A 12275-nucleotide genomic window follows, 5' to 3' on the forward strand; every position below is an offset into this window, starting at 1 on the left:
TCCAGATCTCTCTAACTCAAGCTTTTAGACCATTCTAGGGTGGAGGATACATGTGAATCAGCATAAGTACTCAATAAATATTCATTGAATGCCTAAAAAGCTGATTTTCTTAGATTATAAAGAAACATGAATGCCTTGATATTAGTTGATAAGGAGAAACCACTGAAAAATCAGTCACAGATGGTAGTGGTAAACAGGAAGATGTGATAGAGACATACAAAAGAAGTTAGAAGGGAGAAAGTAGAGAGGGAGAGGCACTTTAGGAGGCCATAGAAAGAGCTGAAAGAGCAAGCTATAAAGGACATTGTGAGTGCTACTTTGTTAAAGTAATGAAGATAAAAGCTAGGTTGAGAGAATTTAAAGAAAGCATGGGCAACAAGGAAATAAAAGCAGTTACATGCCAGTTATCCAAGATGTTAACATCTAAATGGGGGTAAAGAAATAGGTTGCACATCAGAGGAGCTAGCTGGATCAGGGATATTTTTCTGGGATGGGTGAACGCTGATCTTTTCTGTAGACAGAAAATCCAAAAGGTACAAAGAGTCTTAAGGTGCTAGAAGCGGTTATTGAGAGAGCAAGGACTGGGGGGGGGGGGGGGGGGGGGTAGGGAGGGATATGGGAGATTAACATAGAAGAAAATGAAAGATACAACTTCCTCTAAGACAGGAAAATAAGAGAGAAGGTAGATAAATAAACACCTATGCTGAGAAGTAGAAGTAGAAGGAGGAGAGGGAGGAGGAGGAGGCGGAGGAGGAAGAGGAAGAGGAAGGGAGGATAGAAGGGAAGGGAGGGAGGGAGGCAGAGAGGCTGAAGTAGATTGCACCTAATAGAGTAAATCTTTATCAGTAAAGTAAGAATCAAAATAACGGATCAGGAGTTGTGGACCAAAAGGTAACAGCATTAGTGTTTAAGGAAGAGTTTGAAACACCCATTGTTCTATGTGTGTTCAGAAGTCAACTGTGGAAATCAGTGGATGAGTAAGTACCAACAACCATCCAGAGCACTGAGGTTCAACAGTCTGATTTCACAGCAGTCCAAATCATCAAATATTCTGTGGCCAAGGAGCAAAAGGAGAGAAAGGATGTAGCAAGCAATATTCCAAGCAGGGCACGGGGCATGGGCTAAAGACTGAGAGGGCTTAGTTAGTAGGATTAAAATTTCTAGTCGTGGCATCTAGATTGCACAAGGAAGCCACATGAGATCAGAAAAAAACAATTGACAGATTTGTTAAATTATCCTGGGAGTACTCATTGAAGACAAGTATTTGCTACACCAGATTTGGGAAATGGGAAAGGTATAAGTGAAGAGGTTATGGTTATAGACCAAGCTTGCCTGACTCAGGCTCTCAGAAGTAGAACAGCACCTAGGCACCCCAGTGCCAGGTGTGACCTTGTTAGTTAAGAGGCCATGTGCAACAAAGTGGGAAGTTCATGGTATATGACCTCTTTGATCAAATTATAAGCAAACCATGAGCTTGGGGACTGGGAGACAAAGGAATGGTGATTTATAGAAGAGAACGTCTTCAAACAATGAGAATCAAAGAAAAGGGGCACATAGCAGATGAAAACTACAGTTGCCATAGGACATATTTTACCTTTCTTTCCACAACAGCCATTTTTTTTAATTACGGGATCTAAACAGGAATATTTGGGGCAATTATATGCTATAGTTGTCCTAAGTTTTAAATGTTGTTTACAGATTGTTTCTATCAAACAAAAATATCAGAGACCTTGTTTATAGCATGTACTGATTCTGGGCATGACTGCACTTAAACTCTTTTAGAAATATTCACTATAGTCCCTTTTCATATATCTAGGGAACAATGCCATAGGAACCTTTACTAAAGACGCAATGAAAATATATGATTGTAGCTTCCTTTTGTCAAAGTAGACATCCTAATTCTGAAAGATAACCATCGTAAAGTATCTCGATGAGTAGACTTTTGTCCTGCCTTTGCCTACCAGTGGCCATAAGTATCAAGTCATAGTCTCTGGTTAGCTAACACATGGCATGGTATCTTTCAGATAAGAGTATTAGAGTCTCAATGAGGAAGAAAAATCTATGATACCTAAGGCATTGAAGAAATTGAGTCATAAAATCACTTCTCCAAGGTCACAAAGTGAATCGGGGCCAGACAAGAATCTTCAGAACCGCTTTAAGAAGTTCACTTCATATCCCATTGATTCTTAATATCACCTCAGATGCAGAATCTTGTGAAACTTAGGATCAACCTGAACAAAATTCCAAAATTTTGTCCCTAATTGCCCCTGCCCAGCTCCTTGAATCTTAATGAAAGCCATTTGGAGAGACAATGAATAAGATCAGACAATCACCAGCTTTCTTCACTGGGCATACCTTGGCTGAGTCTCCAGCAACATGCTTGAGGCTTCAGGTGAGAGTTCTAGGAAGGGGACCTAAGGATTCCTTTTAATATTAACACCTGTTCTTCTGGCTCTGCTCTCCCTTACAGCTCCGAATGTCCTGGCTCATCCGTGGAGTCTTGCAGGGAAACGTCTCCTTGGTCCTGGTGGAGAACAAAACTGGGAAGGAACAAAGTAGAATGGTCTGGCATGTTGCCACTAATGAAGGCTTGAGCCTGTGGCAGTGGACAGTGCTGCCTCTTCTCGATGTGGCTGACAGGTGAGCCTCCACCCATTTCTGTCACTCTCTTTTCTTCTATCAGCCAAGATGCAGAACAGGGTCATGTCTTCCCTCCCCCCATCGCCACTACCCAAGACATGCATCCAGATGAACACATACATGTGCATACACACAAATATGAACACACACGCACACACACACACACACACATACACACACACACACACATACACACACACCACTTTCTGCAGACTTGTAGGGAGCACTGAGTTTCTCTGTAGGATTTCTAGGCTAATGAGCACTTATCTCTTGTATCACTAGCCTGGCCTGATTCACTGCCTCCAGTATCTGTAGTAGAAATAAAATTCATACTCATGAGTTGAACAACTCATATTACTGCCAAATAATAATCAGGCTTTATATGTATATTTTCTCCTAATTAATGCACTTTGCCTTACTTTCCCATTTGACATTTTATTTATCCCTTATTAACAACAAAATCTGTGACATAGGTAATACAGACCTCATCACATTCCCCACCCTGCCCTTTCACAAGATTCTCATCGAGAACCTAAGAGTTATCAGCACCAGCAAGTTGGCATCAGAGTGAGGACTGGTGCTCAGGTCAGTCCAAGTCCAGGACTTTGTGGAGTCAGGTCCCTGAAGCAAGTAGATGAAGGAGAAGGTAAATTCTTCACTAAACAGGGGAGTGATTCTACCAGAGGCCCTGACTCCTATTTAAATTCGATCACTAGTGGCTTTGTGACCTTGAACCTCTCTGAGTCTCAGTTTCCTCATCTTTAAGCTGAGAGGGTTGGACTAGAAGATCATTGACTTTGCATGGCTCTGCAATGGAGAAGTAACCACTGAGATCAACTGCCACTTGTCTCCCTGGGATGGCACCAATCTGCCACCTACAGCCAGCCTGGAGCAAGCAGTGCCCAGCCTAGCACAGCAGCTCACATGACTCCTTGATGAATCATACTAAACCCTTGATGGCTGGTGTGCTAATCTGTCCCAGAACAAAATAGGCAGAGGGCAGAGGGTGGGAGTTATTTCTAGAAGGGGGGGCAGATAAGTGGATCTGGAGGGGGAAAGCCAACTTTAACAGGCTAAATATCAAACCCAGCAACCCTAGCTCCTCTGCATTAGACTCTTAAAACCCATCCAAATTACCATCCTGATGAATTTGCCTCTGAAAAATGAGGACAAAGAGCTTAAGGCAAGGTGAAGGTGATGCCAGTTGGCATGCAGCTTTGTAAGGATAAAGTTGGGTCTCAAATTCTTCACTGAAACTTCACAGAGTCTGCTATTTCCAAGAGCTCATAACTTCAGCTGTGCTGTCATAGGAAGAAGTGATTGTCCTCACTCTGAGCACTAGTTTCCCACTCCTTCAGATGTGTGTGGGTTAAAGATCAAAGCCCTTGGACATCCTGAGGCACAGTGCTACCCCTAGGACAAATGGATTTAATTAAAGTGGAGGAAGGGGCAGTGTGGGCACTCCCTACAACAGACTGGTCTTTTGTCCTCCGGGATTGTGAGAGTTGTATGCAGGGGATGGAGAACAGGAAGGTGATCGCAGAGCCCTTCCTCCTGGGAGATGCTAAATTAATTCAGATGAATCAAAGGGGTTTTTTTTCTCTTCAATCCAGCAAGTCCTCTCTCTTTCATAACCACTCCAGGGGATTTAAAGCAAGTAAGATGTTGACTCTGTTCACTCCCATCCGTGAGAGTTTTGTTTGAAGGAGACTTTGTTCTCAGCCTCCCTCCTCCCTGTTAAAAGCTGTTTACCAGACTGACATTTCCAATATTGGTACTGAGACCAAACTGTCCAGTGGGGATTCAGACAAAGGCCAGCTTGGTTTGTTGATGCCTTGTGACCTAATAAGTGTGCAATTACAGAACACACAAGTGACTCCATTCACCAGGAGCCTGCACACCACTGACATGCTCTGATGTAGGAAGCTACTCCCCCCACCCAGAGCTAAAGATGATATAGAAGGCATCAAGACCCAGAGGTAAATGGAACTGCAGGAGAAGGAGGCATGGCAGTTTTCAGTTGCTAAAATCGCTTACCAGTAGAAGTGACTGGCCCATAAAACTAAAAAAGCACTGTGGATAAAAGACCATAGGCTTTAGGATCAGATAGTCCCAAGTTTAAAACTGTCTCCAACACTCACTAGTTGTGTGACCCCAACCAATCACTGAACCTCTCTGGGCCTTGGTGGCCACATCTGTAAAGTATAATCACAGTACAACTTCACGGCGTTGTTATGAGACTAAATAAAATGACTGTCAAAAGCATCTATATATAGTAAGTATCAATGAATTTTATTCCCCACATCCTCCACCCTCATCCCTCAGTTATGTAGCCTCAGATAACTTATTGGGAAAAAAGTAGCACAAGTCACAACCACTGATCTTCCAAGTCAAGTCATGTTGTATAAAACAGAGATAATAAAGTTTACTCTGAGGCTTAGAGAGTAAAGTTCTTGGTAAGCTTCCTGGCCCACAGTAAGTGCTCAGTCAGTGATAACTACTAATAATAACTACAATATAATAATAACAATAATAATAATAATAATAATCTCCCCACCTGATGCCTCAGAAGAGGCTGGGATGGACCATTTAGCAATAATAACTAGTCATGCAACCCTAAGATGATAGAGGTGAGTGTTTTTCTGAATTTTGTGTCATCAGTGTTGTGTAGACTCCTTCTAAGGGGAAGGAGCAAGAAACATATTCTTCCTTTTCCTCCTAGAGAGAGTGAGCTATAGCTGCCAGATTGCCAGAAAATGAAAATGGGAGGAGGGAGAAGTAGAGGAAGGAAATATATAAGGGAAAGAGAAGGAAAATGGATAAAAGACAAAGAACTCTCCTCTTCCCCCACCTTTAGGTAGTCATTAGCTCCTGTACCACCTACTTCCTTAGGCAAGTTCTGACTTCAGCTGTTCAGCACTCACATCGTGGACAGCTCCTCAATCAAGGACCTTGAAAGGAGCAGGAACTTTATTCCCAATGTTGGCCCAAATCTCTTCCAATCCTAGGGTCTCCAACATTACATTACATTGTATGCATTACAGAGTTTTTTGAAGCAGCTTTATTAGGGTTTACAGGTTAGCTCTAAAGAGCTCCCATCTTTTAGATACTTCTTTCAGTTCAGTTATACTTTGCTAGATTCTTACAGGTTTTTGTACCTTCCATTCTCTTCACATGACATGTTCTTCCTCTACCTTCCTTTTCCCTAACTGCCACTCTTCCTTCACTTTTTAAAGACCTCTAGACTATAGTACACCTACAATATATTCTCGTGGCTCCTGAAATATCTCTATAATTTGTCACTATTTACTATCTATTTTTTTAATACCTGAATATACACATTAACAAGGTAGAGCTCAGATCTGTCTTATATATTACTGTTCCTTGAACATCTAGAACCATTCCTAACACACACATCATATGTCCAACAAATATGTGTTTACAGAATGAAGTGTTGAGAGAAATTGCATACATTTCCAAATTCCAGCTGAATTAACTTAGAATTTCACTTACTGGAATCCATCTAACATTCTTCTTGTGTTCAATCTAACAAAACAGATAAAATCACATTACAATAAATACTGCTGCAAAGTGTTCTGTATACCAAAGCAACACCTGTGTCCCATCAGATGAAATCAACCAGCATTTATTATTCTTATGGCAAGGAATTTTCTTTAGAGACTTGGCTGGTACCTGGACTTCCTTTATCTCTGGTCACTGCTCTGTCAGAATCACTTTATAAGAAAGACTTTGATCCTAATTGTGTGCCCTAATCCTTTTGAGTAGAGAGATCTGGAGCTGAGCACTTGAGAGCAAAGAGCTACATTCACATTGCTGCCACCACATAGTAGTCTTTCTGTGAAAGCTCAGAGAATATGCCATCGGTATATTAAGGCTTATAATGGGGAGACACTGATCCATGGAATGGTATTTCTTCTGTCCATTTACAAACAGGCAAAGGAATAGGAATAACGCCATAGTCTGTCATCATTATGAAGTGATATTAACCATAAATCCATATTATAAAGAGTAACGAGAAAAATCTTCATGAGTAGTGCCCATGATGTTTTGAGCAATAGCAACACCCCTGGAATACAGATATGTTCTTTCAAGGTAATTTTGAAGGGCAGCACCAATTCAAATATTGGCTCGATGTGTGCTTAAAAGTTATCTCATTACTTTACAGCCACCTCATATAGCTAGTTTTCTTTATTCTCTCCCCCATTCAATTGCCATTCTTTCTGTTGGAATTAATTCTATCTTTACTCAAATGGACGAAAGGCAAGTTCTCTTCCCTCAATCTGTCAGTCTTTTATAAGGACATACACCTAGTTTTCCTCTTTATAATAATATATCCTAGTAAATTAAGCACAATGTTCCCACACCATCTTAAGCTCTGACACGCTCACAGAGCAGAAGCAGGTGCTAAGTTTGACTCATTACAAGATAGATTTCAAAACACTATGGATCAAAGCTTGTCCCACAAATCACTGCCATCATACAGCCAAATAGAAAGTACATAACCTAATGTTCATGTGGAGGCTCTATTCCCCAGCATTATCATTATAAAGGCTTTTAGCCATATCCTATATACATAGTCTAACAAGAAAAAATGTTCCCTCTGGAGATATTTAGATTTCTGTTCCTTTTGTATCCTTTGTCCTAAAAGACAAGTAGTGTGTTTGACAAATGCATCTTTCAAATGGAATCAGTTAAACTGAGAGTTATGTCTTTATGTACTTAGGCCAAATTCCACAGAGCCAAGATTTTTCTCATATCCCATTCTTGTTTCTCATCCACAGAATCTCCACTTTACATAGGGTGCTATCAGTAACAATACTGCCCCTTTGTGTAGTATCTTTCGGTGATGAGAAAGGCATTAGAGGGGCATTTTCATCATTTATTACCTGAGTAGAGAGGCAGTTAACTTCCAGGGAGAGGAAATCCAGAAATTTCCAATGAACCTCAGTTTGCAGGTCTAAACACACTCCTAAAAAGTTGTGTTTAATTCAGATTTTTTAAAATCTGAACCAATCTGTAAATTGAACCAAAGCTTCCTCATAGAGCCATGAGAAGAGTTAGAAATGATAATGACCGGAGCCAGCATTTGTTAATGCCAGTCACTGTAACAAGTAGTTAACATGCATTATCTCATTCCATCCTTAAAACATCCCTTGGGATAGATACCAAAATTAATCCCCCTTTTTATAAGAGGAATATGAGGTCTAAAGAGGTTAAATAATTTTCTCTTAGCCCTTAGGCTGGTCTACTTCTATGTACATGCCTGAGGAAATGAAGACACAGTGCTTGGCATGTAATAGAAAACTTGATAAGTGATAGCCATTGTTATTAACAAAACATTTTGGTTTGGGATTTTTTAGGCCACACCCCTTATTCATTCTGATTTAGTTTATTGTCTTCCCTTTTCACCATCTACCACTGAAACCCATCGTCTTAATTCTGCAGCCCAGCTCCTGCTAAAGACCATTTCCCACCCAGCCCTTACCTGCCTGCCTTCTCTCATCTCCAGCCCAGGCAGCATCACCAGCACAGGGAGATTCTCTTCTTTTTCTTCTGGAACACAATGGCCCCTTCCCCATGTGGTTTTTCAAGTCACCGCTCTAGCATGCCTTTGACTATTTCCACTTTAGAGCTAGGCATAAGTCCTAATAGGCATTTTTCATTTGCAAATGTAGTAATGTGCCATGTCTAACAAAAACATAAAAATAAAATACATTTAGTTATACATTTAACAAACCACCCTCTAGTAGAGAATACAGTTCACTTCCATAAGGACTGACACAGAAAGTCGAGGTCATATAATGCCTACATGGTCCCTAGGAGAAGCCAGTGAAAGGTCAGGCCCTGCCTGGGTTTTTCACCTTATGCCTGCCTTCCCTTCTGTGAAAGTTTCCATTTATAGCTGCTTTGCCTCCACCAGTCCTACCCCAGAAAGGAGAGATGCCTATGAAAGAAGAAGATGTCACCCCTGCAAACCCAACACACCAGTGTCTGCTACTCCTCTGCTGGACAGGCTACATTTCATGGTCACAACAGCTCCTGGACCACCCTACACTCTGCCCCCTGTCTCTTGCCCATAGCAGCCTTGCACCTGCCTCCCAGAGTGCTCTACCCCCTCACAACTCGAGGCACCCACTCTGTCCCACACTTCTGGGTGGCTGGGGGAGAGGTCATCCCCATTTTCAGGTGAGAATACAGAGGCACAGAGGGGTTAAATCAAGGTCCTACAGGTAGTTAAACATAGAGGCTCTTTCTTAGAGCTCCTTCTATCTCCTTTCAGTCCACCAGAGAACACCTGTGGATGCTCCAGTGTAAAATGGTACTAACCTCCAAAATCATCCAGATATTATGTATTTATCCAGCCAACACTTACTGCCCTACTTGGTGCTAAGTGACAAACTTACCTGGACAAGTAATGTATTTCAGCCCTCTAGGAATGTCATCTATAGGGGGAGCCTGGTAGGAAAACAGACCTTTGTATCACAGGACAGTAAGAGCCAGAGAAGAGGGAAGTACAGACAGAGAGAACAGCATGAGGCTCAATAAGCCACAGCTGTTGGAGCTCCTCACTTCCAAACAGGCTCCTCTCTGGTAGCCAGTTTGGGGTTCTCCCTCTGCCAGATATGTCCATGCCAACAGAAGAGCAATGACTGTCACCTTGGGTAGCCTGCATTTGTTCATTCACTCACTACCAACAGATGCACATCAGGCACTCACTCAGGAGTGGCTCCATAGGCTTCAAAGTCAGAGGTGAGGGCAGAGGGAAGGGGAAGATCTCAAGGGTCTGCTTTCTCAGGTGGTGCCTACCTGTCCTGAGTGAGTCTGACTACCCTGAGTCCACGTACACAGGCAAAAAAACCCAGCACTTCTAGGGCCCTTAAAATAGTGGGTAAAGAAAAAAAAAGGTGTTTTCTGCCCCTAACCAGCTGTGGCAGTGCAAGTGTCCCTTCCTGAAGCTACAGGGGCTGTGGATCTCAGCATGCTTATTCACATCAGCCTGAGTCTGTTTTCTGCACTAGGAGAAAATGGTAGGCTCCAGGGTAAATTTAGGTGAAGCAGGGTGCATAGCACTGAGTAAACCCAGCAAGCTCAGAGCTCTTCATGGAAAACTTGACTTTGCTCTCCTTACCTTCCCCAGAGAGATGAGGAAGCTAGCATCCCAGAGCACTAGACCACACTCCTTGAATCCACTTTGCCTTACTCAGGCATGTCCCTAGTCCTCGAGTGGTATAGAGTGTGAACTAAGTGATGATTGTAGTTGTGAAGGAAGGGTACTTCTGAGTCCTGCAGCCAGACAAGGGCTAACTTTACCCATAATCCTACTCAAAGAAGTGAGTTAGTCATCAACCCAACCATGTCAGATACATGGAGAACACCTAAGCAAATAGGTTTGTGCTACACGATATGTTAGTTGGGTAACACTACTCAAAGTAACATTAAACTTCCAATCCTCAAGGATGTACAAAAGAAATTTATTTCTTGCTCATGTGAAATCCAAAATTAGTGTGCTAGTTGAATAGTGACTTTCCATCTTGTCCTTCAGGGGCCCAGCCTCCTTCTCCCTGTGGCTCAATCCTTTTCTCCAGTTTTGGAATCCTTTGCATTAAGACAGCCAATGGAGAAAGGGCATGGGAGGGGTTCTCATATAGGAAGATTTTTGTGAGTCATTACTTCATCTCATTTTCCATTGGCTAGAACTCAGTCACAAGATCATACTTAACTGCAAGGGATGCTGAGAAATGTAGTCTAGCTCTGTGCCCAGAAGAAGGGAAAATGAATTTGATGGGGGGAAAATGATGTATCTTGGAATAAGCCAAGGAATACAGCCTTTATCTCTGGGCATCTATCAGAGTGTCACTTGAGAATACCAATTCCTTATTTAGCTACTCTGACCATTGATTAGTCTTCTCCTAGAACCTTCATAATTCAAGGCTGAAATCAATTCCAGGATTTATTCTAAAGCATGAATGTTTCATTCCCAAAATTTTATGATGTAGCAAAACCTTACTTTTTGGCAGAAATCACCCCAGAATTTCTTCTACTGAATTTCTCCTTTCTTAAAGCAATTTTGATATTTGACCACACTTGGAAGTCATTGACACAAAATGTCAGATTCAGATGTCTTGTGGGCAAGACAGGGAATTGAGTGACTAGGGAAATGTCATTGTCACATCATCAGCAAACATATTTTAAGCCCCCATAAAGCACAGAGGATGGAAAGGGGTATATGACCCAGCCTCTTGCCAGTCACAAGGCCTGCATGCTAGGGGATTGGGGGAGACACAGAGCATATGCAATGAGAGGGAAACAGCAACACATGAAGTATTGTGCAGAGGCTGACAGCATGGTCTGTGTTCAGATGGCATGGTGACCTCCATGTCAGGGAGGATGAAATGGAGAACACGAATTATTATAAGGTGGTGGACCCTGTGGAAAATTTAGATCTTCCTGAAGTGGGAAAGGAATAAGAGCATTCCAAAGAAGGCCATCAGGGTGAGTGGAGGCTTATAGGCAAGAATGTTTTATGTGGGTTCAAGAGTAGCCAACTAGGTCATATCAGAGAATCCTGAGCAATCTCCTTGGGAGAAGGTGAGCAAGGATATTAGGCCACATATTTTGGACTCTGCACTGTTGGTAATAGCCATTGAGTACAGAGATGGGAAACCAGAACAAGGAGACTATTGAAGGCTCTGTGAGGGACCAAATGTGAAATGCTTTGAGCCTGGAAGTGGGACTTAGAAAGGGGGAAGATGGGCTGGGGGAGAAGAGGCTGCCACCTTCCACATGGCACCATTGGCCCAGGACAGCCTTGGGCTGGCCCTCTGAGAATAGTGGAAGAAATGTGGCTGGTGGCTCAGCAATGCAATGTGCAGCCAGGCATAGATATATACAAATCAAACATTCATAACTCTGAAAGGATCTGGTCCTGTTTCTTTCTCAGGAAATATCCCAGATCACTGGAGCAAAGAGTAGATTAGCAATTCTGAGCTTTAAATCCTATTTCTAACACTGATTTACTGTGACGTTTGGGACAAGTTGTTGCTTTTGATTGCTAAGTTTCTACAATCAAGAGTGCAAAACAGTGAGACGGATCCTGCCTGTGAGCCTGGTTTTAAGAAGTAGTCGCTCAAAATGGCAATAAGTGAACCCCTTTAGAATAGCAGGATGTTTGGATCAGCTCAAGATTTTCTTGGTAATAGCCACAGCTCAATTTACAAGTCAACAGATGCACATATTTTTCATAACTCTTAGTGCCTCTGAAAATGTAAACCTATGTTCTCGGCCCTTCTCTCCCCAAGCACAAAGTTTGGAATTTAGGGGATAACTAGGCTGCTGATATTTGAAACAAAGCAGAATCCAGTTCTATACATGCTTTTCTCTAGGACCTCACTGGCGTTCACCACTTCCGCTCTCACTTCTGTGCAGGTGACACATCATCTTTATCTCACCTGAGTCCCATACCTGGGTTTCTAGCTGCCTGATTGGCATCCTGCCCACACCTTCAATATGCCTCCTCCTGTGTGATTCTTCTGTCCAAAGCCCTACCATTATCCTAGGCATTCAGTTCTTCAAAGTCTTTCTTAACTTCTCTCTCACTACCCAGATTCAGTGTT

At 42.3% G+C, this 12275-nt stretch overlaps 1 protein-coding gene across 1 annotated transcript in view; it reads left to right on the forward strand.

Moving 5' to 3' along the window:
* The window catches only part of LOC122497295 (ALK tyrosine kinase receptor-like), a 145511-nt gene that overhangs the window by 84864 nt on the left and 48372 nt on the right, over positions 1-12275 (forward strand). Inside the window, exon 5 of the mRNA XM_043604219.1 lies at positions 2471-2640. Within this exon, the coding sequence (XP_043460154.1) occupies positions 2471-2640 (170 nt within the window). The remainder of the gene's footprint in view (positions 1-2470; positions 2641-12275) is intronic.

Source organism: Prionailurus bengalensis, chromosome A3 (assembly GCF_016509475.1).
Source record: "Prionailurus bengalensis isolate Pbe53 chromosome A3, Fcat_Pben_1.1_paternal_pri, whole genome shotgun sequence".
Taxonomy (NCBI): Eukaryota; Metazoa; Chordata; class Mammalia; order Carnivora; family Felidae; genus Prionailurus; species Prionailurus bengalensis.